At 48.0% G+C, this 27,679-nt stretch overlaps 1 protein-coding gene across 1 annotated transcript; it reads right to left on the bottom strand.

Annotated features, from left to right (window-relative positions):
* Positions 1-3,256: 3,256 nt before the first annotated feature.
* Positions 3,257-27,679, bottom strand: PRMT2 (protein arginine methyltransferase 2). The gene is made up of 11 exons (XM_052642863.1): positions 27,507-27,679; positions 26,210-26,306; positions 21,291-21,398; positions 20,460-20,642; positions 16,687-16,848; positions 15,628-15,792; positions 8,242-8,417; positions 6,491-6,620; positions 5,563-5,699; positions 4,052-4,223; positions 3,257-3,403 (listed from the first exon to the last, which is right to left on the bottom strand). The coding sequence occupies exons 1-11, from the start codon at positions 27,677-27,679 to the stop codon at positions 3,371-3,373; spliced, it is 1,536 nt and encodes a 511-aa protein (XP_052498823.1). The 3' UTR covers positions 3,257-3,370.

Below are 27,679 nucleotides of genomic sequence, written 5' to 3'. Positions count from 1 at the left end.
AAGCAGGGGCTGCTCTCTAGTTGGGATACACAGGCTTTCACTATGGTGCCCGTCTCATGGCAGAACACAGGCTCAGCAGTCGCGGCACACTGTCTTAGTTGCCCTGAGGCACGTGGGGTCTTCCCTGTCCAGAGATCAAACCGGCTTCCCCTACATTGCAAAGCAGATTCTTAACCATTGGACCATGAGGGAAGCCCCATCATCATTTAAGACTTATAAATATTTGTACATTATCTCACTGAGGATAAAGTACCTTTTAAATCTAGATTAGGGGTAACATCTTCAAGTGGAGGGAACATTCCATTCGGTTGCTTCTTTGAGGGCAGCACTGGCACCTGCAGACTCGCCTCCAGGCGCTCGACTCTGGAGCAGAGAATACTGGCTGAATGAGAGGTGGGGGCCATGGGTGCCTGCCTAGCCAAGGGCTGTGGGCCTTGCCCTCCGGTGCAGCGCTGGGCTGGATGGGGGTTCTGGTGACCACTGGCCCTGCTCCAGTCTCTCTGGAGACAAGGAGATACCCTCTCAGCCTGTGGTCCCCTGTGGCCACGCCTCTCCATTTCAGATGTAACCAGATGGGTGTGGAGAAGAGAGGTGAGGACTGGGGGCTCTGATCCCAGCTCACTGCCCACTTTGTCTTCACCATCCATGGTGGTCCTGCTCCCTGGCCATTACATCTAACCTTTGCCCTTTCCTTGAACTTCTTCCCCGAGACCTGCTTCCTCACCGTCTGCACTCACTGGCCACTCATGTCATAGGAGAGGGCCCAGCATGGCTGGGGCACAACCCAGGGTCCTCATTATGGAGGACAATGTCTTTGACCCTCTAGGGTTCTGGACCCACCATTCAGCTCCAAGCCTGGTCTCCCCCCGACTCAGGAAGTCCCTGCCTATCCCCCTGGAAGTTGCCCAACATCCACCCACGTGCTCTGGCTCCCATCCCGTTGCTCGAGCTGGTCTAAACCCCACCTCGATCTCAGTTTCCATCTAGGCCTACCACCCACACTTTGCCTCTGGTGGTTTTAAGGAAGGTCACCAACCCTTTCCGAAGGCAGCTGTCCTCAAGGCTCACACCCACAGCCTCCACCACAGCTCTGCCAACTGCATACCAGCCTGGAAGCTACTGTTGAGGGCAGCTCCCACACAGAGCACAGGAAGAGCCCTGCCCCTGCCTGACTCTGGTCTGAATGTCCCCCTGGGCTGACAGCCCGTCTGGACAGTCTGCTTGGTTCTCCCCGGTGCTCAGGGAGGCAGGGCTCTGTGTCCTGAGGACTCACACTCCCCCGGGGACTGACGCCAGGGAAGTGCTGGGGAGCCCAGGATCAGATGCAGCGGAAGACAGGACTGGGAGGTGGAGGGGGTCAGTAGAAAGCAGGCAGGATGACCATCAGTCACACGGGGCCAGCAAACACGTTCCAACGGATGTGTCAACAACTTCATACACACAAGACAGACAGTAGTGCAGAAGCATGTAAAGTAAGAATGGCCCAGAATTTCCCAAGACTGACAAACAATATCAGCTCACAGATTCAAGGAGCTCCAAGACAATGTAATCAAACAGCTGAAACCAAAGCGCAAATATTAAAGCAGGAGGAAAAAGGCACCAACCATTGGATTTGACAGCACAGACTGGCTCAGCTGCAAACACCATTCTCCTTCAAAGAAAGGGAAGAGTGACCCCCAGCGGCGATGAGGGTCACCAGGGCTGCCACTGCTACCACCCTCCCTCCCACCCGCCCCACCCCCTGCCCAGGTGAGGTAAGGCTGCTTCCGGCGGGAAGGAGGGGTGTCTCTCTGGTTTCATTGGAATGACGCAGCCCAAGGTCTCGGGGGTGGCACTGTCATAGCGAGTTGCTTGGGTGGCCAGAGCAGAAGGGTTACTGCCCCCCAGGTGGGCCTGGAAGGCAGAACATCAAACCAGAGGATTCCTGTCCAGCCTTATAAGCTGATGGAACTTGCCTTGCTGTGTCTGGACGTGCCTGGGACCCCTCACTGTCTGACTCCTTCCAACCTCCCATCAGAAGAGCAGTGTCTGTCTTGCCCGCATCCTGTCACTGTGTTTTAAAAAGGACAAACTTGTGTGATTCCATTAAGTGAAGTCACTCAGTCGTGTCCGACTCTTTGTGACCCCATGGACCGTAGCCTACCAGGCTCCTCTGTCCATGGGATCTTCCAGGCAATAGTACTGGAGTGGATTGCCATTTCCTTCTCCAGAGGATCTTCCCAACCCAGGGATCGAACCCGGGTCTCCCGCATTATAGAAAGGCACTTTACTGTCTGAGCTACCAGGGAAGTCCTCGGTGTGCCTGAGTGTGATTCCACGGGTCACAGCAAAATAGGCCTTTTGCTCTGGACCTCTGGGCATGAAATCCATTCATGGGGCCCCATCCTCATGATGGAATCATCCTAACACCACCTTACTGGGGATTCGTTTTCAACACAGGAGCTTCGGGAGGACATGAAACATTCAGCCTACAGCAAGTTCACAATGTACAGTCCCATTCATACGGTGTTGGGAGCCAGGCTAAAGCCCCTGGTCACAGAAGCCAGCATCACCCTTAGTGGTGGTTCGGGGTGGGAGGGGCACTGGGAGCCTCCAGCGTGCTGAAGGGTCTTGGCCTGAAGGCTGGTTACACGTGTGCCTACTTTGTGAAACTTCACCCATCTGTATGCTCATGACTTGTGCAATTTGGGGTATGTAATTCATATTTCAATAAAAAGTTACGTAAAAATCAAAATCACACACACCAAAAAAGGTTATAAAGCAATCCACATAGTATGACGCATGCTTCTGAAAAATAACATGTGCATAGAAACAGGATATACACTGACATTCATTTGTTAAAAAATATTTATTGAGCGTGTCCTATGTGCCAACCCATAACTTATCTGGAAGACGTCTCTACAAGCGGACTACCCCATGCAGAGCCCCACCACGTGCATCGCACCTCCAGCTCCTGCGACGATCTGGGACCCCACGTCCGTGAGCTGAGCGGTGAGCCAAGGGCGGGAAGGACATACGCACGCACGATGCATGAACAGCCACCTTCAGAGCACAGGGTTGACACACACATCCTGGGAGCTCAGGACTGGCCTGGCTGAGGGACAGTGGGCCACCAACTACCCACAGTGGACCCTGGAAACACAGCCCAGGTTTCAGGGCGGGCAGGGCAGTGACAATGGTGAGGGTGGGCCCCGTGGCACCGGGCGTAGGGGGAGGACCCTGGAGCCCCAAGCCCATGGGTCAGAGTGCCACCACCCCATCCTGGAGTAAGTCCATGGCTTTCCCAGGACACGCATCCATCCAGGAGTCACTCCGTGGAGTCACGTATGTCCCCCAGGATGCAGTGGACATCCCCCACAGAGCTGCTCTGTCATCTCCAGATGGGAAAGACTTTCTCCCCAACCTGAGAAAGACAAAGGAAAGGAAAACAAACCAATCAGACAGCAAATCATGTCAGTTTCATTACATACAGTATTTCCTAATAATAATTTAATATTGGACAAGAGGCTGGCATTCAGGTGAAGGCTTTTCTTTTAATGACAAGCATTTCAACTTTCAGCATAAAGCCAAGCACAAAATGGTTTGTTTGATTATTCTCTCTCCTGTGTGAACCTGAGTGAGGAAGAGGATTCTCAGTGGCCTCTGTGAGCCATGAGCCACAAGGCCCCACCAGCCATGCTCACTTCAGCCTAAAACTGCAGCCTCCGCCAGGACACGGCTCCACCACACATCCTCGGCGGCCACAGCAAGGCACACACTGTGAGCGAGGCCGCACTACGGCCCAGCCCTCGGCTCTCCCTGCACCTGGAGTCTCCCGGTCTCTGATCTCACTGACCAGCCCAGTCTAGAGGGAGAACTTAGCTTCCTGCACCTCTGCTTCCTATGAACAGGAGGGTCCACCTCCTGCCATGAGGATTAGAAAAACAACCCAGACCAGCTCCGGCACAGAGTCTGCTGGGGTGGGAACAGGCACCCACCACTGTGACCACCACAGACCCGCCACCTTCCGGGACAGCATCAGAGCACAAGACTCTAGAGCTAAATGTCTTACTTTTTGTAACGCAGGGTCTTGTGCAGAAGTGATGGACCAGCTCAGGGTGACAGACATGTGTCGCCTCCACACGGGGTTCCTTTGTAACACCACTGCGCCCGTGACCACATCTCCCACAAGGACAGGGACGGGCTCATCCATCATGAACAGCACCTGCTTCCAGTGGGTGGTGCTGCAAGACAGGGCGTGTGGTCATCTACGCCTGCCCCATCTGGGGAGGCCATGGAACTCCCACGGCCCCGTCCAGGGATCAGACGGCTGCACAGGACCCAGGTGGGGTCACAACCTGGGCGGGGAGGTGGGTGGATGCAGCTGTTGGATGCTGCTCAGATTCCCTGGAACCTGAGGTGGACAGGCCACAAGCGAATGTGGCCAGACACAGGTCCTGGCCCCTCTCTGGGTCAACCCAGCCTCCGTGAGCTGGCACAGCAGTGCCTACGCAAAGCCACCGACCCTGAACTGTGACGCCCATGGTCCTAGTTCATGCAGTTAAAGAGAGATTCACACTCATGAAATCATGCCCAAAAGAAGTCATTACTTCTCTGAATTTGGCTGAGTGTGAGCAAGACAAGTGCAGCATTTGGGTGAGCAGGGACACCCCGAACTCTGTAAATTCCATGGCTGGGACACACAAGTGCCTGGTGTGGGCCCAGTCACACCCAGCACTAAGGTTCTCTGTGGCCTCTTTCCCTTCTGTCACATTCTCTCTGATGCACAGGCAGCCCACCTCAGCCACAGTGGTGGTCTCCTTGCCCCAGCCCACAGGTCCCCTCATCTCCACCCCCATACCACCTGAGTGTGGATGATCCCCACCCAGCGCTCGAGTGGGAAACGTCAGGCACATCCGGTTCACGGGCCTGGGAGGAGGCCCAGCTGGAGTCCACTCTGGCCATTCAGCTCCTCCTCCTGCTCCATGTTCACAAAGGATGCCCAGGCCCTCCCCGGCCCAAAGGCCACAGTGGGGTCTGACCCAGGCAGCCGCCACCCTTCCTGAGGCCGTGCTCACTTCTGCCAACCACACGGTGCAGGCGAGTAGCAGGGTCATGTGGAGGGGAGTAGAGTCCCCACGTGAAGGAAGTGCTCCAGGGGCTGCTGTGTTCAGCCCCACAGACAGACAACACAGCTTGCATCCCCACACTCAGGAGCAGGCGTGTAGCTCTGAAATGTTACTACATGGAAATCGTATCTCAGGAAACATCCGCCTTCTCCAAGAGTCAGAGGAAAAGCCCCTGGAACTCTGAGCTGCAGCAGCAGGCGGGCCACGGAGAGAAAGCGGAGGCTGACCATCCAGGGCATCAGGGGCTCCCATACCTGGGCAGGGGCCGAGGCAACCCGGACTCACCTCCACACACAGCCCTGCCCAGCGCCCATGCACCACCCACATGCCCGGCCTCGCGCTCAGCCAGGTCTGGAGAGATTTGGGTCCACTTCTGACTGTCTAGCCCTTCACATTCGTGACTCTGTCAGGCCTCCTCTGTGGCCCGCGGTGAGCGGGGGTGTGGCACACTCACGGGTGCAGCGGGCCGGTGCTCAGCACCAGCTGTGGCTCGTCCTCCTCCAGGTTCTGAAACTGGACGCTGAACCAGGCTGTGAATCCATGCAGCGTGCCTGCCTTCTGTATGTCAAAGTGCAGCTCGCCTTTCATCGTCTGTGTTCAAGGCAATAGGTGAGAAGTGGGTGCAGGCCCTGGGCGCACAGGACCCATGGGCAGCGGCCACCTCCACGTGGCCATCCAAGACCCACAACACCACCCCGGACAGCCACACTGTCTACCTCAGTAGCTACGACACAAATCTGTAACTTGCTAATTTAGCTGAACATGTCAAAAACCCACAGAAAGGAAACGTTACAACTTGCATTCTGAACTCAAATGCTGCAGACACTCAGAAAGGTCTGAAGCAATCTAGGTCTCATTGTCCTGATTTTCTGTCCCCAAATCCAAGTGGGACACTTTCTCAATTCTCTGCACAAACAGGAAATTCCAGATTGAGTCTTTATGATCCCAAAATGAACTGAAGCCTCAGGTTCAGTCTGCATGTGGTTTTGTATTGTAAGTTCCATAAGAGGGTACCTCCACTTTGGATGGACCCCTTAAAATGGGGTTGTGCAGATCCACACATGCCACCTCATGGCCACAGATGGTACGTAAGAGAACTGTAAGAATTTTGATAAGTGGGAGCTAAAAAAACTTAGGAAAACATTTTAATTCAAATCCTATCATGACATAATTTATCTGAATTTGAACAAGCTGAGAATATCAAACATAAATCTAAAAATGACTGAAGATGTTAAAGAGATTAGCTATAAAGAAAATAACCTAAAAATACTAAAAACAAAATCAGAATAGATTAAAAAGACTGGGAAAATCAAGAGCAACAACTCTAATTCATTTATTAGAATGATTGCATGGGGAAGGAAGGAAGGGTCATCTCTCCTCACCTCGAGGTCGGTGACCTGCACAGTTCTCATGTCCAACTGTAATATGGTGCATGGCTCAGATAGACAGTCGTCTGGTTTCAAAATGTGGTTATACTTGGGCTTCGAAAAAAACTCCTTAATTGCTAAAGATCTAGGGGGAGAAAGTAAGTGTTCAGCATCTGAGATGACACAGCCCCCATCTCAGGCTGTCTCGCTCTCTCCTCTGTGTTAGCAGGAATGCCAACTCACTGTCTGCAGCTCCGAGAGCAAAAGGCAGGGCCAAGGAGGCCAGCTCTGGTGGGCAGCAGCCGAGAATGGGAGCCACAGGCATATCCTTCTGTATCCCACTCACATACCCGAAGGACACGGAAGCCACAGGAAATTAAATTTCAGTGAATGGTGTGAGAGAACACGTCTCCTCCAAGGGGCCAACCAATGTCCCTGGGAAATGCACAGCCATGGTCCTCCCACACCCAGTTCACGGGGCCCTTTTCCAGACACTGCAGGCCCTGCTCAGAGCTTTCTCTGCCCTCCCTGGTCACTTTATCAGACATTAACACCAGGCAATACAAGAAGCCCCCTGCCCTTTCCAGACCTTCCCTCACTCCCACCACATCAGTTCTGCACAAACCACAGAGCCGCTGTCGGAGACCGCCCTCTCCACCCACTTTCGGATTTGGGTTGAGAATGTGACAATTCAACACATGAGGGAAGATTCCATACCTCTACACTGATATTTTTTCTTTTTTTGAGTTTTTAATAAAAAACAGAAAGGCCCAGAGGCCCCCATCTTACTGCCAAGCCCTGGTCATCTGGCAGGTGAGCAGCCATCTCTGATGAGGGGCCCTTCTCTGGCCCCAGGACAACTGCGAGGCCTCCCCTGCCTGCCTCCTGGCACCCCTGGAGGGGGAGGCAGCCACATACACACGTCATCCTTCTCGAGGAGGAAATGTGAGAAATGGGAGGCCCTTGTGAGGAGACCTTTTATGTCAAAACCTGAAGCTCTGCCACAGGCATGACCGTAAGTCAGAAACCAGGAAAGCCACCACGGATTCTGCGGCACTGCTTTCTGTGGCGAGGCCAGCAGGGGCTCCACTAACACGTTCTCCACCCTTATTAAACACTCTTGGCTCTTAATGGGATCATCTGTCTGTTTTAATGGCCCACTACCTTATGTTTCCTATCTGTGTGGGACCTTACAAACAGGCCATTTCAATTCTGTTATCAGCTTCAAGGCCAGTAAGGCAATAGGCAGACTTCTCAGTCACATGAACACACTGGACTCCCAGCGGTGAGGGTTTTCCAGCCCTGCGGCCTGTGCCCCTGCAGGCCGGGAGCCCCACGCTCACCTGAGGGCACTCACCGAGGTTAGGGTCTGGCCTGGGGTTCAGTCCCACAGGCCGGGAGCCCCACACTCACCTGAGGGCACTCACTGAGATTAGGGTCTGGCCTGGGGTTCAGTCCCACAGGCCGGGAGCCCCACACTCACCTGAGGGCACTCACTGAGATTAGGGTCTGGCCTGGGGTTCAGTCCCACAGGCCGGGAGCTCCACACTCACCTGAGGGCACTTACCAAGGTTAGGGTCTAGCCCTGCGGCCTGTGGCCCTGCAGGCCGGGAGCCCCACGCTCGCCTGAGGGCACTCACTGAGGTTAGGGTCTGGCCTGGGGTTCGGTCCCACAGGCCGGGAGCCCACGCTCGCCTGAGGGCACTCACCGATGTCAGGGTCTGGCTTAGGGTTCGTGCCCTGGAGGCCAGGAGCCCCACACTCACTTGAGAGGGCTGAGGTCGAACTCATAGGCGTTGTCCCAGAAGAGCACCTTGCTGCGGTAGTCCCTGTCGGCGCTGCAGGGCACCAGGTGCAGGGCGGCTGTGGTCGGCCAGATGACCCCGTCCTCCTTCAGCCAGGCGTCCCGGGCATACAGGATGGACTCGATCATGAACTCAAACTGCGCGGAGGGAGGCACACAGGAGACACAGTGACTGAGACGGTGTCTGCTCCCAGCCCCCAACCCCCGCCACGGCACTCATATCCCGGGGACCGTCACGGACAGGACGAGCTGCCAGCTCACTGGAGGGCTTCTCTTACACCATCACAACAGTGGTCACCGAGTTCAGGCACAGCCTGGGCTTAAGCCCATTGACCCACACTGCTCCTCAGAACTGGGCACGGCCAACGGTCAGGGAACTTGCCCTCTCGCCCACCCTGCCCACCGAGGAGATAGCTGTCACCATAAGTGTTTTGGGGTCTTAACTCTCAAACAGTATCACTCTGGTCTGAGGTATTCTCAGAACCTTCACCATGCTTTAAGTTGACTGAAGTCACTTCTCAAAAATGTGGAACAGCAAAGCAGGAGTGCCACAGAGGTCACGTGACCCTCATGTCAAAAGCAGCAAGCACCCCAAGAGCCCCTCGGGGGTGTTGAATTTTGAGGATTCTTCATATGTTCAGGGTATACACTGTACATGTGAGTTGCAAATATTTTCTTCTAATCTTGGCCTTTATTCATTTTCTTAACATTGTCTTTTACAGAACAGACTTTTTAATTTTAATGAAGTCCAATTTATCAACTTTTCCTTTAATAGAGTATGCTTTTGGAGTCACACTAAAAACCCTTTGACTAATCACGAACATTTTCTATGATTTCTTCCAAAAGTTTTACAGTTTTATATTTAAGCAATTAGATACAATCAATTTTGAGTTCATTGTTCAAGATGAGGTATGAGGCTTAAAGTTGAAGCTTTTTTTGGTTTATGGATGGCCAACTCTTTCAAAATAATTTGTTGAAAAGACTATCTTTTCTTCATTAAATTAACTCTGTTCCTCTGTTAACAATCAGTTGACCACCTTTGTAGGAATCTACTATCCATTCTGTTCCACTGACTTACGTGTCTATCACTTCACCAGGTTCACAGTCTTGACCACCACAGCTTTATACTAAAGTCAGGTAGTAGAGTTTTTCCGATGTTGTTCTTCTTTCAAAAACTGCGGCATTTTCCTGGTGGTTACGAGGCTAAGACTCTGCGTTCCTAATGCAGGGGGCCCAGGTTCAATCCCTGGTCAGGGAAATAAAACCCTACATGCCATGACAAAGATTCCCAACTAAGATCTGGCACAGCCGAGTACATATTTTTTAAAACCTGTATCAGCTATTCTAGCCTGTCTGTGCTCAGTCATGTCTGACTTTTTGCGATCCCATGGACTACAGCCTGCCACGCTCATCTGTCCATGAAATTTTCCAGGCAATAATACTGGAGTAGATTCCCATTTTCTTCTCCAGGGCTAGTTTATTTACACTGCACATAAACATTACAATAAGCTTATCTGTACCTACAAAAAAATCCTGCTTGAATTTTTATTGGAATTGTACTAAATCTACAGATGAACCTGGAGTGAAGGGGCATCCTTACGGGGCCGTCTCCAGCTCATGACCAATGCGTGTTGGTCAGCATCACCTGGAGTCAGCATCCAGAACTTGCACATGCTTTGCCAAGTGTCAATTCTGGAGCCACTGTAACCAGTCGTGAACAGTGCTAGTGTATAAAAATGTGACTGGCTTTTGTATGCTGACTTTGTACTCCATGATTGTCTTAAACTTGCCCACTAGTCTAGGAAAGTTTTTGGAGATTCCTTGGCATTTTCTACAAAAACAATCACATTGTCTGAGAGTACGGTTTATTCCCGTGCCTTCATTCTGTTTAGCTCCCATTTATTCCTTCTCTCTTGCAATGGTTAGATTTCCCAGGACAATGTTGAGCAGGAACAGGGGAGCACCCCTTCCCGCTTCATTCCTGCTCTGGGGGAAGTGGCCATTCTATCCTAACAAGTAAAAAGCTGAACTGAAAAGTTAACAACTCTTCTAAAGTCCATTAAGAGAAATTAGGTCACAGAGTAAATGGTCACCCTCAAATTGGAAAAACTGAGAGGCCTGTAAGACAGTCCCTGACTTATGATGGTTCAGCTTCATGACAGGGCAATAGGCATTCAGTAAAAACTATGCTTTGAATTTTGATCTTTTCCCAGCTAGTGATACACAGTGCAACACACACGTGCCACACAGGCCAAGCCCCCATCAGCCATGCAATCATGAGGGTGAACAGTCCACACACTGACAGCCTCTCCCTCTCAGGACAGTATTCAGTCGACTACATGAGACATTCAACACTCGTTTTCAACAGGCTTTGGTTATGATTTTGCCCAACTGTAGCCAAGTGGGAGTGCTCTGAGCACATCGAAGACAATGAGGCTCAGCTGTGATGTTCGAGAGCTGAGGCATGTTGCATGCGTTTTGCATTTCGGTGTTTTCAGCTTAGGATGGGTTGGTCAGGACGCAGCCTCACTGTAAGTCAAGGAAGAGCTGCAGAGGGAATCGCTACTCACCAGAGCAGAAACATCCCTGGAACCAGGGCCAGGGAGGAAGCTGAACCGAGGCTGACAGGCTGCTGGGGCTCAGTGTGGACAAGCTGAGGCCAAGACTCCAGGCAGGCCCCATGACAGGGTCCCCACAGTACATACCAGAGAAAAGTCCCAGTGCTTCTCACAAGCTCAAAAGAAACCACTGGAAATACGCCAGAGTATTCTGTTCTTCTTAACAGGGTCTGCCCTCAGGAGAGACTATTTAACAGAGCCTAACCAGCTGGGGAAAGAATACTATCCAACTCGAGCACCCTCCAGCGATCCTGTCCCACCTGAAAGGAGAGAAAACTTGAAAAGCACCTGTGGGGTTCACAGTCCAGAGGCCCAGGATCACTCAACACTGAGACCCCAGAGCAACTCCCTCCATATCTCACCATCACATCTCTATAGGCCTGTTTACACAGACCCTTTATCCAGTCATCACATCTGGCTATCAGGAAAAAACACAAGACATATGAGCAGTACAAGAGCCACAGCAAACCTCAGAACCAGATTCAGACACAGTGAAAGTGTTAGTCACTCAGCTGTGTTAGACGACTTGTGACCCCATGGACTGCAGCCCCTCAGGCTCTTCTGTCCATGGAATTCTCCAGGCTAGAATACTGGAGAGGGTTGTCATTCCCTTCTCCAGGGGATCTTCCCAACCCAGGTCTCCTGCATTGCAAGCAGATTCTTTACCACTAAGCCACAAAGGAAGACACAGTAGGCAACTGTAATTATCAGGCTGGGAACTTAACAACTATGACTAATATGCTAAGGGCTCTAATGGACAAAGCAGACAGCATGCAAAACAGATGGGCAATGTAAACAGAGAAATGGAAATTCTTAGAGAGAACCAAAAATAAATGTTCAAGAGCATTTATTTACATTCTGAACAATGTAACAGAAGTGGAGGATGCCTTTGATGGGCTCGTTAGTAAGGACCCTCAGCTGAACAACAAGCCTGAGCTTGAGGAAATGAAAACAGAAACTGCCAAAGCTGAAAAGCAAAACAAAACAGGCTGAAAAAGAGAACACACTGAAGGGCTACAAAACACAAAAGGTATAATAGACACAGAACAAAAATACCAAGAGAAGAATGAGAGGCGGGAAGAGAAGAAAGAGTCGAAAAAATGACTGAGAATTTCCCCAAATTAATGTCAACTCCATTCACGGATCACAGCCTTGTCGTGGTGAAGGGGATTGTGTAACTCAATGAAGCTGTGAGCCATGCGTGCAGACCCACCCAAGATGGATGGGTCATAGTGGAAAGTTCTGACAAAACATGGTCCACCGGAGGAGGGGACAGAAAACCACTGCCATATTAGAACCTTACATGGCATCTTACATGGTTCACACTGTTTGCTGAACCCAGGGTAGGTAACGCATGAGCAGGGAGGTTGGAAGAAAACTGAGGCGCCGTAGGGCCTGCAGACATGTGTTTATTCTCTAATGGCGGGTGCAGTGGCAAAGGAGGATTTCTCAGGTGGGGCTTATATATGTTTCCAGAACAAAAGTGGTCCATGACCAAGCAAGTACAACATGATGTGCACGCACAGTGCTGTAAGTGATCGCCACTGTTACAAAACCACGTATTTATAAAACGTGGGACGCAAGACCCTGACCACGCCATCTTGGCTGATTTGCTCTTTCCCTACACGTGGTTAGAACCTTATGTAGGACAACTGACTGGTTCAAAATTGGGAAAGGAGTACAACAAAGCTATACATTGTCACCCTGTTTATTTAACTTATATGCAGAGTACATCATGCAAAATGCTGGGCTGGATGACTCACAAGCTGGAATCAAGATTGTTGGGAGAAATATCAACAACCTCAGAGATGCAGATGATATCACTCTAATGGTAGAAAGCGAAGAACTAAAGAGTCTCTTGATGTGGGTGAAAGAGGAGAGTGAAAAACCCGGCTTAAAACTCAACATTCCAAAAACTAAGATCATGGCATCCGGTCTGATCACTTCATGGCAAATAAAAGAGGAAAAAGTGGAAACAGTGACAGACTTTATTTTCTTGGGTTCCAAAATCACTGTGGACATTGAATGCAGCCATGAAATGAAAAGATGCTTGCTCCTTGGAAAATAAGCTATGACCAACCTAGACAGCATATTAAAAAGCAGAGACATTACTTCGCCAACAAACATCCGGACAGTCAAACATATTGTTTTTCCAGTAGTCATGTATGAATGTGAGAGTTGGACTATAAAGAAAGCAGAGTACCAAAGAATTTATGCGTTTGAACTGTGGTGTTGGAGAAGACTCTTGAGAGTCCCTTGGACAGCAAGGAAATCAAACCTGAATATTCTTTGGAAGGACTGATGCTGAAGCTGAAACTCCAATATGCTGGCCACCTGATGTGAAGAGCCAACTCACTGGAAAAGACCCTGATGCTGGGAAAGGTTGAAGGCAGAAGGAGAAGGGGACAACAGAGGATGAGATGGTTGGATGGCACCACCGACTCAATGGACATGAGTCTGAGCAAACTCCAGGAGATGGGAAACCTGGTGTGCTGCAGTTCATGGGGTCACAAAGAGCTGGACACAACTGAGCGAGTGAACAACAACAATGCCAAACAGAAGCCACAGATCCAGGCGTGAAGAGCACACCGAGCAGGATAAATGTGTGGTGGTGGCGGGGGGAGTATGAAGAGGCATGTCATCTTCAAACTATAGAGACTCAAAAGATAAAGTCCTGAGAGAGGCTGGGGGAAAAACACCTACCTACTGAGGAACAAAGATAAAATTTCACCTGAATTCTCAGAAACCCTGAAAGCAAGAAGACAGTGGAGTGAAATATTTAATGTATTTCTTGGTTTTCTGTTGTGCGGTTTTTTTTAAGCCGCCCTGTGCTGCATGGAGGATCTTAGTTCCCTGACCAGGGATTGAACCTGGGCCCCTGCATGGGGAGCACAGTGCCTTAACCACTGGACTCTCAGGGAAGTCCTTGTGATTAAGGATCTTTGATGTTACTACTGCAAAAGGACTAGAACTCGCTGAAGGCTCAGATGATGGTTAGCATTTTTAGGCAATAATGTGTATTTTAATTAATATATGTACATGGTTATTTTAGATGTAACGCTTATTGCACACCCTACAGTATAGGGTAAACATAACCTTCTATGCACTGGTTTCCAACGTATTTGTGTGACTTGCTTTATTGCAGTAAGTGCCTTGTCATGGTGGTCTGGATATGAACCTGCACTATCTCTGAGGTCTGCTTGTAGATCAGAAATGCAGATTTACATTAAGAAAGGAAAGCACTAAAAGAGAAATAAGTGAAGATGAAACTAGAACTTCTGTTTTTCCCCATTCTTAATTAATCTAACAATTTAATCTAACTAATCTAACAATGTGTCCAAAATAACAGCAACACAGTACCTGACCATGTATGTGTATTTATGCTTACGTCTAACAAAACGAATGAAAATGCTCATACAAGGGACTGGAGGGAGAAGTCAGAATTATTTTGTTTTCATAAAGAACTCACACTAGCCATGAATCACCTCAGTGTTGGATGAAAACAGACGTGAATCAGCTGTAAGTATATACTGAAAACTGCTGTTCTCTGTGCCCAGTCATGACCGACTCTCTGCAATCCACCATGGACTATAAGATTTCCCAGGCGACAAGACTGGAGTGGGTTGCCATTTCCTTCTCCAGGGGATCTTCCTGCCCCAGGGACTGAACCTGGGTCTCCTGCACAGCAGGTGGATTCTTTATCACTGAGCCCCCAGGGAAGCCCTTGGAAACTGTAGGGCAACCAATTAAAAAAGGAAAACAGAACAAGTATAACCGATATGCTAAGAAAGGAGAGAAAACAGAGTCATATAAAATGCTCAGTTAAAACATCAAAAGGCGAAACACCTAAATATATATGGAAAGTATTAAGAGATCTGAAAAGAGAAATAGGCACAATACAATCATTGTAGGGGACTTCAATACCCCATTTTCAACAATAGATAAATCATCCAGACAGAAGTCTTAAGGTTCAGTGTCATTTGCTGTCACCTTCCCAAATCTCTGCGGTCTGTAAGAAGTGAGGACCAACATTCTTATTGTTCATATAAGTTAGTTCCTTACTATTTAAAACAAACTTCTTGCTGGAAACCCCAGTGGTGTCCCCGTCCCCTTCATCCATATGTCACTTCTCTGGGTTTTTACCGAGACTAAACTTCAGACCACATTTCACTGTAACATCTTAGGTCCCAGAAAGAGGGTGGGCCGAGGGTCCAATGAGACACAGACCTGCAGGCCCAGCTCCCACTCACCTTTCACCTGCCCTTGGAACACAGAGAGCTGGGGAGCTCAGAAACCACTGTGGAGGGTGGGTGGGCAAACCAGCAACCTCTCCACCCCAACCCAGGCGAGACTGGGGAGGGAATCTGGGAGAGCCTGGGCTTCAGGCTGGCCAGCAATGCAGACCAGGGGGCTACAGAGAGGGGACAGACCAGCTGGGGGGGAGACAGGCTCTACTAGCAAGGAAAACACAGCCTAACATCACGCACTAGATATTCGCAGGTTCTCGAAGAGAACAGAAATTTATGTAAATCACTCACCAGAAAGATACATTCACTCTTAGATTTCCCATAAAGATTTTTTTTTAATCCATTAAAAATTCAAGATATTTAGCCAATGTTCAAACAAGAAATTACTGACATGTCACCTTAGGAAAAAGTCAAAATTAATCATGATGTACGAATATTCCAGAGCCCAAAGCAGCCACCCCAGCAGTCCCCACGGCCCCTTACCAGCAGGCAGGTGCCCATCCACTCAGACACCAGCACGTCCACCTTCTCCGGCAGCACCACGTCTTCCACCTTCTGCTGAAACACGGTGATGATATCAGCAAAGCCATTCTGCACGACCAGCTGCCCCGTGTGCTGGGCCATCTCACTGGCCTCCACCGCAAACACCTACACGTGACAGAAACACCATCCATGTGTGCCCCACACCACGGCCAGCTGTCCACTCTCCCCGAGCCCAAATCACCGAGTCAGAACCAGCATCAGAGAAAGGAAGGCAGCGTGCTGCATGGCGGCCAGTGGATGGCCACCCCGTTCCCCTGATGGAGCCCCAGCAGGGCCTGCCTCTCACCCTGACTCCACCTTCTGCCAAAACGCAGGCACAGGGCTGTGCGCAGGTGGACAGAGCCTCTGCACCCATGGTGGCCGCCCACCCCAGGGGTCCCGGGTCAGGCCCAGCGGCCTAGCTCCCATATACACAGCAACAATCCGTAACCAACACAGGAGACTCCTGGCCCTCAAATGACATCAGTGAGACTTTGAGGCCACCAGCAGCTAGTTACCAATCGAGGATCTAAGAAGTCCTAAATGCTACGTCTGGGTTCTGGCAGGATCGGGACTCGGGCAGCACTGCGCTGCAGCTCCACTTGTGAGCCTCATCCTCCTGCCTCGGGGCCACTGAGAGGGGCACCTCTGCTAGGCTCAGACGGGCCTTAAATGGCAGAGGACCGGAGCCCAGCGGGAGTCCCAGAGAGTGGTCCACCCTAACCCTGGCAGGGTCACATTTGGGGCGGGAGGACACCGTGACACCAGGATAGCAGTCTACACAAGCTGCCCAGCCCTGACACGTGGATACACGTGTTTCTAACGTAACTGAAGTAAACGTTTCACAAAAACATCCCACCAGTTTCAGCTCACTGTCCTGCCCTATTCCACTATGTGCTGCTTGCGACTCATCAAACCCACAGCATGGCCTCTGGAGGGCTCAGCCTTCAGAAACACGCTGCGCTCTTCACTAAGCAGCAGAGGCATCACCAAGACCCTGCTCAGAAGCTCCCTACTCACGGCTCTGGGCTGAGCATAGTGTGCACAGAAGAGGCTGATGATCCCAGTCCCACAGCCGACGTCCAGAATCACTTTGTCTTTCAGGGATTCTTTATTCTGCAGGATAACGCTATGGTACTTAGTAGTTCGAGGCTGGTCTGCCAACATCTCCAAGTGAAGTTTCTAGATGAAATACACGTGAAGGAAGGATCACTGCCTGTCATTAGCGTTACGCTATGCTCTGACCTTGGACAATCAGAGCCTGAGCTGACCCCCATAAAGCCCCACACCACCCCATGCCTAAAAATACGTGCAAAAATAAGAAGACCAAAAAAATGCCAACAGATACAAATAAGAGTAGACAGTGAAGGAATGAGGTAGAACCTTCTGGAACCCTTCCCATGCAGTGGGGTGCACCTCTCCAAGAGGCAGGTGAGCAAAGAAGCAGGTGTGGACCCGGAGGTGGACATGGGAGAAGCAGCCACATTCCTGACCTGACACAACATGGCCAAGATCCGCCATGAGAAAATGGACAAGACTGACAGAGGCTGCAGGAGGTGACGGCACTCCACGGGAATCGAATGCATCCCCAAGGAGGCAGAGCAGGGCTCCTCCACACAGTTCAGGAAGCCACAGAGGGGGCACCCCCAGCACCATCCCCACACACCTGCCAAGGAGACCCAGCCCAAGCAGCACTTGGAGGGTGGGGGTGTGGCGACAGGGGCCTGGCAACCCAGACCAGGTCAGCACCAACAGGAGCCTGTGTAGGCCTCACAAGCCCATGGCTCCTCAGGGACAGACAGACAGAGGGAGACCACCAAAGCGGACTAAGTTGAGACCCAGATGTCCTGCCTGCAGGTCAGAACCAGGATATGGAACCCAGGGAAGAGGTGTGGTTGCATTCACCTCAGATACAATACACTTCAGAGGGAACAGCATCAGGTCATGACATGGACAGCAGACGACTGAGGATGGGGGTGGTGGGGAGCCTCCACGTCAACACAAGAATCACTGCAGCAAGAGAACATAATAATTCTAAAGGTTCCTGCGCCTCCACAACAGAGCTTCAAAACACACAAAGCAAAAGCCAGGAGAAATCCAACAAGGAACACAAATTCGCCATTATGGCCAGAGGTTTCCATACCCTTCTCTCAGTAACTGACAAGTAGAAAATCATAAGAGACACAGATACGAACAACAGTATCAGCTAACTTAATCCAACAGATATGAACAGCTTTCCCAACTATTTGCAATCATACAACGTCTACAGATTCACCTAGAAAGGTACACAACCATGTATGATCAAAACCTCAAAACTTAAAGAGACATAACACAAGGGTTAAGAAATGAGGAGAGTCAGCGTATCACTACAAAGATGTCACTCCTCCCTAAATTCATTTTCCATAAAACACATTAAAATGCCAACCAACGGGGCAGGGGCAAAGGGGGAGCACAACAAAACAGTAATAAAATTAGTTTCAAAAAATAAACAGATCAGGCCGTGAAGATGCTAAAAAGGTAAATCAAAACCGAGATACGTGTTTTTTTGCCTTTAAGATGGGAAATCTTTTTTCAGCTGGCAGCTTTTTCTGTGAAGACCTGCAGCAAATGCACCTTCTGCGCCGCTGGGAGGCGCACACTCAGCCAACATTCCAGGTGGGTGGCTTGGCTTGATCCACCCCAGAAAAACTCATACACACATCCCCCTCAAACCCACCCAGTGGGAATCTAGCAAAAGGGAGCCGGATTCACGTAGCAGAACATCCACTACAGCATCGCTTGGCATGAAAAAAGCAAACACGGTCCTTTCTAAATCAACACACCGGAGCTACTGAGCAGAACAGATGTTCAAAGCAGTACAGCTATGTGAGACAGGTGATAACAGTGTATGGGACTACTCCTTTTCCATAAATTTAAAAGAATAAAACAGATGCAGCTTAGACTTGAAAGAAGTGTCTACACTGCTATTGGGAGAAATCTCACAGAAGAGACAGACCTCAGCTTCTCATTAACTCTTTCTTACCAGATGGAAACCTCTAAGCACGTACACAGTGGCAGATTTTCTTCTCTTAGGCTCCAAAATCAGTGTGGATGGTGACAGCAACCATGAAATGAGAAGACGCTTCCTTCTTATTAAGGAAAGCAATGACAAACCTAGACAGCATGTTAAAACACAGACATCACTTTGCTAACAAAGGTCCGTGTAGTCATGTATGGATGTGAGAGTTGGACCATAAAAAAGGCTGAGCTCCAAAGAATTGATGCTATTGAACTATGGGGCTGGAGAAGACTCCTGAGAGTCCCTTGAACAGCAAGGAGATGAAACCAGTCAACCCTGCAGGAAAGCAATCCTGAATATTCATTGGAAGGACTGATGCTGAAGCTCCAGTACTCTGGCCACCTGATGCGAAGAGCTGACTCATTAGAAAAGACCCTGATGCTGGGAAAGAAGGGGATGACAGAGGATGAGATGATTGGATAGTATGAATTTAGACGTGAATTTGAGCATTAGGACATGAACTTGGGCAAACTCCAGTAGCTAGTGAGGGACAGGGAGGCCTGGTACACTGCAGTCCACGGGGGTCACAAAGAGGTGAACATGACTGAGAGACTGAACAACAAGCATGTACATGCATCAGTGGTTTCCCATTTACTTTAACATTTTTAATGATCCAATATGATGGGGGCTTCCCAGGTGGCTCAGTGGTAAAGAATCTGTCTGCCAATGCAGGAGACGCAAGAGATGAGGGTAAGATCCCTGGGTCATGAAGATCCCCTGGAGCAGGAAATGGCAACCCACTCCAGTATTCTTGCCTGTGAAATCCCATGGACAAAGCAGCCTGATGGGCTACAGCCCAAGGGGTCACAGAGACCTGGACACCACTGAGCACACACACATGCACAATACATAGCTACAAAAAAGTACACTAAAAAGCACCTGTAGATTTTACCCAACATAGTCACAGTGCACACACTCTTGTACCCACACCCACTCGGAACCCTGCCAGCACCCCAGGCCTTCCCACCTGGCCTCACCAAACACGGACCCCCTTTACCAGTAACCATCATCCAAATTCTAAGGGGAATCCGGTCCCTGATCTCCAGATCCTCCACTTCTATACACATTCACAAACAACACCTTTCACCTTGCCTTATAACCTTACAGAACTGAATCTACCGTATTTGAAACGTTCATCCTTCAACTATCCATTTTATTTAGTCTAAAATATAAACAGGTTGTCTGGACCATAGAACTTTGGGTCTTCATTCACATTGGAAAAAACCAAACTAATAAGCTAGTTATTTATAGGTAATACTACTACTGATTTATACAACTTTTTACATTTTATTTTTACTGTAAAATTTACTACTTTTTTTTTAAACAATGAGGAAAGTTCATAATTCCATAGCTCGGATAGTATCTCTAAACCAGGAATCGGTACATTACAGCCAATCCAGGCCATCACCTGCTTTTGCATGGCCTGCAAGCCAGGATTGGCTTTTACATTTTTAAATGGTTTTTAAAAATCCAAAAACACGACACATGAAATCATATGGAAGGCAAATTTCAGTGTCTATAAATAATGTTTTTTTGGAACGCAGACCTGCTCACTGAAATTTTTAAGTCTGCTTCAGCACTTGGATGGCAGAGCTGAGCAGCTGGGCTGAAGAAAACATCTGCAGGCCCCACTCTGAAGAGTTGAGCTGAAGCCCAGAAATTATTTTTAAAGTTAGAACCTAAAACCAGAGAGTGGCAAGCGGCTCCGCCTGGCTGGGCAGGCAGGAGGCAGTACCAGGGTTCCATAGCTGCCGAAGTACTCCTCATCCTGCCAGGAATCCTCGGGGTCCCAGTCCTCCAGCTGCTTCCCCAGGTGGTTCGCCGGGATGTACCCACAGCAGCCCGCACGCTCACCCCACCACCAGTCCGCAGTGGTTTGTCTCAGGATGAGGATCTTTTCTCCTCTCAAAAAGCTGAGCTAGAGAAACATATACAGAAATGAAAACTAAAGAAAAACCTGCGGTTGGTATTTCAATTGTGGCTCAGTGGTAAACCTCCATCACTGGTCCCAAATCACAGCAATTGCAGTAAGGAGTCAATGGGAAGGACATCAACTGAAAGTCTATGAAAATCACACTACGATTTTGAGATTTCTTTGGAAATCTACAGGAAACAAAAGCAGACCTTAACAAGAAAGATCAAGCATTTTCGAACAGCTTGAATTTCTTAGAATTTCTAACAGCCCCTTTACTGTAACTCAGCTAGACGGTAGCTGATTCAGTTGCTAGAGGCTTACGCTAATTACTATTACAAAGTAAAGAAAGCTGCGTTCAAGTAGATGTTTTTATTTTACACCCAAATTCCCTTAACTAAATAAGTTATAAGTAAGGGTTTCAAAGCAGAGGTGAAGCAGGTACCTCCTCCCCAACCCCATTCCTCACCCAAGGATTCTACACATCAGGCTTGGGACCTGGATCTGTTAGGCTGGAAGGGTCACTCGTGGGTCTTCTGTTGCTGTGAAGTATCTGAATACTTCTTTATTTAAATCTGCTGACTTCTGCAAATTTGACGTCTAATCCTGCCACTGAACATGCTGAACCCACAAAGAATAAACCCACAGGGCTACCTGCGTCTCATCGGTGGCAGAATAGTCTGCGATGGCCACAAACTCCTCTGGGTGCACAGCCCCCTGGAGGTGCTCCTCCTCAACCTGCGTGGCAGGGTCCTCCTCCTCCTGCTCAGAGCAAGGGAGAAAGGGAGGTGATGGGGGCAGCCTTTCCTCTCCCTTCCTCTCTCTCCATCTCTGCCTGTCTCTGTCTCTCTTCATCTCTCTACACGATTCTTTTCCACTCACTCTCACCCCATTCAGCTCCACGCTCGCTGCCACTGGCTCCCCACCACCCCCTATCCTCAGCTGCCTGCTGTCCATGTAGAACATGGAGCAGCAGGAGGTCCCCACACCTCTCCGTGCGCATGTCACACCTATGCCCGCACACATACATACACACACACCCAGTTTATTTTTTTTACTGACATAGCTTTCTGTCAAAGATTGCACAGCCACTTTTTAAAATTTTTTTCTTTTTTCACTCACATAATACCTTGAGGAAAACTCCCCACCTGCAGAACTCTAACTTATAATGTTCAGTGGCTACTTAACATTACACAGCAGAATGCCGCCTGAGTCTTCAGTCGTCCTTTACTGATGGACTTTCTCTATGTCCACAAACTTCTGAGCACATTTATCCTGACACGATGACATTTTATCTCTATGGGATAGACTGACATGGATGAAACATAGGCATAGGTTTCATTCAAACATTTGTCAGGTTCTTTCCATAAAGGGTGAGGCACTTCACCAGCAGTGCATGGAGTGACTGACTTGAGTTTTTGCAGAGTGCCATGTGTAAAGACTCCAGAAAGGGTAAATATGTGGGGAAGAACTATTACTTACACTTTACAAAGAAGACTTCTGATAGTACAGAGAAACTAATAATTTATGGTGGGGTTTATAACATATATAGAAGTAAAAGGTTACAACACAGCACAAAAATAGGGGTTGGTAAATGGAACTAATTTGGAGGATTCTTACACTGTCAGTTCAGTTCAGTCGCTCCGTCGTGTCTGGCTCTTTGCGACCCCATGAATCGCAGCACGCCAGGCCTCCCTGTCCATCACCAACTCCCGGAGTTCACTCAGACTCATGTCCATCAAGTCGGTGATGCCATTCAGCCATCTCATGCTGGGTTGTCCCCTTCTCCTCCTGCCCCCAATCCCTCCCAGCATCAGGGTCTTTTTCAATGAGTCAACTCTTTACATGAGGTGGCCAAAGTATTGGAGTTTCAGCCTCAGCATCAGTCCTTCCAATGAACACCCAGGACTGGTCTCCTTTAGGATGGACTGGTTGGATCTCCTTGCAGTCCAAGGGACTCGCAAGAGTCTTCTCCAACACCACACTTCAAAAGCATCAATTCTTCAGTGCTCAGCTTTCTTCACAGTCCAATTCTCACATCCATACATGACTACTGGAAAAACCATAGCCTTGACTACACAGACCTTTGTTGGCAAAGTAATATCTCTGCTTTTTAATATGCTATCTAGGTTGGTCATAACTTTTCTTCCAAGGAGTAAGTGTCTTTTAATTTCATGGCTGCAATCACCATTTGCAGTGATTTTGGAGTCCAGAAAAATAAAGTCTGACACTGTTTCCCGTTTCCCCATCTATTTCCCATGAAGTGATGGGACCAGATGCCATGATCTTAGTTGTGAAGAGGTTAAAAAAAAAAAGATTGGGATAGGTTAAGGATACACAACATAATTTCTTGGGTAACCACTAGAATGATATAAAAAGGTAATGCTAAAAAGTTAATCGAGAAGATAACATGGAATTATAGAAAATATTTCATTAATCTAAAAGGCAAGAATGGAAAAAGGTAAAAAGGAAGAACTGTGACAAAAAGGAAACAAACAGCAAGATGTTAGACTCATTATGTTAAATGTTAACGGACTGAACACTCTAATTAAATGGCAAAAATTACCTAAAAGGAAAATAAAAGACACAACTACAGGCTCTTTACAAGAGGAATACTTTAAATATATAGAGTTAGACTAGTTGAAAATATAGATATATATGTGTCTGTGTGCCATCCAAACACTAACTGTAAGAAAGCTGGTACCACTAAATTAATATAAGACAAAGTAGATGCTAGGCAAGAAGTATTAATAGGTAAAAAGAGAGACTTCATAAAAATAAAAGGGTCAACTAATCTAGTAAACAATTACTAACCTAAACATACATACCAAGTAACAGAGATTCAAAATATATGAAGCAAAAAGTGATAGATCCAAATGGAAGTAACAAAAAACAGACAAATCCACAATCACAGCAGAGATTTTTGAAACTCATCTCTCTCAGTAGTTGAAAGAACAAATGGACAAAACATCAGACAGAATCCAGAGATTTGAGCAATACTAAGTAAGGACCCATATGACGGTGATGACACCCTGATAGCTCAGTTGGTAAAGAATCCACCTGCAACACAGGAGACCCTTGTTCGATTCCTGGGTGGGGAAGATCTGCTGGAGAAGGGATAGGTTACCCACTCTAGTATTCTTGGGCTTCCCTTGTGGCTCAGCTAGTAAAGAATCTCCCTGCAATGTGGGAGACCTGGGTTCGATCTCTAGAAGGGAAAGGTTACCTATTCCAGGGCTCTGGTCTGAAGAATTCCATGGACTATATAGCCCATGGGGTTGCAAAGAGTTGGACACAAGTGAGAAACTTAGGGAAAAAAAAAAATGACCCATCTGACAGTGACAACACTGGACACCACACCCCACAACTGCAGAATAACTTAGTCTCTGAAAGTGCACATGCAACATCCAAGGCCAGACAGGGTCTTACATGAGCCCAATGTAAGGCCAAACAGTCCTTACAAGGAGACCATAAAGCAGGCATGAGTAAATATCCAAAGACTGAAATGCTGCATTTTCAGACCAAGCATTAAGTAAAACCAAAACCAATAACACAAATATAAAATTTCCCAAATGTCTGAAAATTAAGCAACATACTCTGGATAGCCCAGAAAATTTCAAATTTCCACCATTTAGGTAAATTCTAAAAAGCAACACAAACTATCATATATTGCTCAAAGATACCTACATAAGGCATAAAAGAATAAAAAATGGTCCAGAAACACAAAGATCAATTCATAATTCATAGTAGTGTTTGCCCTTAAGATAGAAGAAGAAGAATGAGACTGGGGAATGGACTTGATTCATGGTTTTTTCATTCATTCATATATATGTGTGTATATATATATATACACACACATACTTATATTCTGAATATGACAAAATGTTAGCAAGTTTCCATTTCCCTGTAATACGTAATTTTTTGCAGTATTATTCTATAAATACTGTCACCCTGTTTATTTAACTTATATGCAGAGTATAGCATGAGAAACACTAGATGAAGCACAAGCTGGAATCAAGATTGCCGTGAGAAATATCAATAACCTCAGATATGCAGATGATACCAACCCTTATGGCAGAAAGAGAGGAAGAACTAAGAGCCTCTTGATGAAAGTGAAAGAGGAGAGTGAAAAAGTTGGCTTAAAGCTCAACATTCAGAAAATGAAGATCATGGCATCTGGTCCCATCACTTCATGGCAAATAGATGGGGAAACAGTGGCTGACTTTATTTTGGGGGGGCTCCAAAATCACTGCAGATGGTGACTGCAGCCATGAAATTAAAAGACACTTACTCCTTGGAAGAAAAGCTATGACTAACCTAGACAGCATATTAATAAGTAGAGACATCCATGAAATTAAAAGACACTTACTCCTTGGAAGAAAAGCTATGACTAACCTAGACAGCATATTAATAAGTAGAGACATTACTTTGCCAACAAAGGTCCATCTAGTCAAGGCTATGGGTTTTCCAGTAGTCATGTATGGATGTGAGAGTTGGACTATAAAAAAGGCTGAGCACAGAAGAATTGATGCTTTTGAACTGTGGTATTGAAGAAGACTCCTAAGAGTCCCTTGGACTGCAAGGAGATCCAACCAGTCTATCCTAAAGGAAATCAGTTCTGAATATTCATTGGAAGGACTGATGTTGAAGCTGAAACTCCAATACTTTGGCCACCTGATGTGAACTGTTTCATTTGAAAAGACCCTGATGCTGGGAGGGATTGGGGGCAGGGGGAGAAGGGGACGACAGAGGATGAGATGGTTGGATGGCATCACCAAGTCAATGGACTTGAGTTTGAGTAAACTCTGGGAGTTGGTGATAGACAGGGAGGCCTGGTGTGCTGCAGTCCATGGGGTTGCAAAGAGTCGGACACAACTGAGCGACTGAACTGAACTGAACTGATTCTATAAATGTTCCAGTACTTTTTAATTTCTCGAAAGAAAATTAATACATCCACAAAATTAAAACATTTGCTGATAATTTTAAAAAACAGATGAGTGAAATGATCCAACTACAAATAAAATTTCTATATATAAAAACCACATGAATTTAGAATACTAATTAGAATGAAAAGAGGAAAAAAATGCCAAAATTGATATCACAGACATGAAAATGTTTTTAAAAAAACATTTATTAGAGTATTGTTTTTTAATTTTACATAATCAACATTCCTTGAAATTTAAGGTGACTTTTTCTTTTTTACTGTTAACTTGAATGATACATGTTACAAGCAGAAAAGAAGCATAAATATATAAATCTTTTCTAATATCCAACCTGTGTCTAACATATTCTGTCTGGGATGTTTTTAACAACTAAAAAAAAAACCTGTGCTTGCTTCACCAGCTCAAGACCCAAAAATGGAACCCTAGATTCCTGGGAGGTGTTTACAATGCCCAATTCAGAATGTCTTGTGTGACCTCACAGTGCATGTCCTCTGTTTAAGCAGCCCCTGGTTAGTGGCCACCTTCCAAGGTCCAAGGAAATCACCATCACTTCATGAGTGAGCGAGCTCCACTCTCTGCAATGGTCCCAGTCTTTAAATACAAGTTCACAAATAGCAGAACCAAAATTACCTGCAACTCACTTCTGGGGCAGTCACCTGGTGTTGCCATGGTTCCTTTGGGATCTGTACATAACTGCTGCTTTAATGTTTCATTTTTCCCTTCATTTCTATTTTTTAAAAAAGAGAGAATGAGAAAATGCTTGTTACGTTGCATCATAATGTTCACTTATCTTTTAAGGTCCATGAAAAAGGTCTTCCACCAAATGGAAGTAAATGTAAAGAATGTGAAGAATGAACGGAAATGAAATTTATAAATACAACTCTTACAAAATCAACTGAAAACATTTAAAATTTATGAACTCCAAACAATGTGTATTTTCATCGCTAGCCTGCAAAGTGTTAACTGTTTATTGGCCAAAGCCTGTTACTTTCTGTTAGATCACTGGGTAAATTTAAAACAATAAATTGATGTCAACCCTTAATTTGGAACCCTGACAACTGTAACTCCAATTAAAATTTCCTATCTGGGGCTTTAAAGTGTTTCCACTAACAGGAACCAAGGTCTGCACCTGCCAGAGACTCGACTCTTCAGTTTCAATCTTATTCTTCCAGTGACAGTGTAACTCACATTGTGCTCTGCGATGGATGTGTTTTTTCAATTACGCAGCAATATCTCGTTTGAAATGAGGGCTTCACATTATCAGTCAATACCTAGTACTTGTTTTTGTGACGTTTATAATTACAAATACTAATACACATACATTGCATTTTCACTGGAAACTGAATTGAGGCCAACATGGGGCGGGGCCGGAAGATGAGGCGTGGCCGTACTGATGGATGGGGCCTGGGTGGGCGGGGCGGAGTAGTAGGGCGGTGCTCGGCTAAGGGGCGGAGCACGGTTGGGGGAGAGGGCCCCGAAGGGCAGGTGGCCCATGGGCCGGAGAGAAATAGGTGAAAGGAGGATGAAGGGAGGGAGGGGGCGTGATCCAAGAGTGGAACGGGTAGTGGGGGAAGAGAATGGGACCTGCGCTCGGTAGGGTGGTCCCGGATGCCAAAGACAGACGGGGAAGTGGGCGTGGTTGTGGGAGGGGCGGGCACTGTGGGCGTGGTTGAGGAGATAGCGGGGCAGTAAGGCAAAGGGTGCGGCGTCGTGGGCGTGGCGCGAGTGGGGGCGTGGCCTTGTGGGCGGGGCGCCGAGCCCGCGGTTCGGGGCTAGCAAAAGCAGGACGGCGCGGGGAGCCCGGGAAGGAGAACGGCGGCCTCGGTTCGCCGGCTGACGCACACCTCGGGAAAGGACCCCTCCCCTCCCCTGGCATGGCCAGCTTTACGCGCGGTCCGGTCGCCCGAGCTGCCCACGGGAAACCTACCTCAGTCGCGTTTCTCCGCTGAGGTCGGCGTCCACACCTCCGGAAAGGAGTGGAAGCCAGCACCCACCAAGAACCCAAGCCACCGCCCTCTGCCCGCGCAGGCGCTCTGTGAACAGACTGCCCCCCCAACCCCGCCGTAGAAGGCCCCGCCCTGGAACCGGCTCCTCGAGCAT

The sequence above is a fragment of the Budorcas taxicolor genome, chromosome 1 (genome assembly GCF_023091745.1).
Source record: "Budorcas taxicolor isolate Tak-1 chromosome 1, Takin1.1, whole genome shotgun sequence".
NCBI classification, from domain to species: domain Eukaryota; kingdom Metazoa; phylum Chordata; class Mammalia; order Artiodactyla; family Bovidae; genus Budorcas; species Budorcas taxicolor.
Note: the sequence above shows the minus strand (reverse complement) of the source record. Positions and strands in the feature narration are given on the sequence as shown.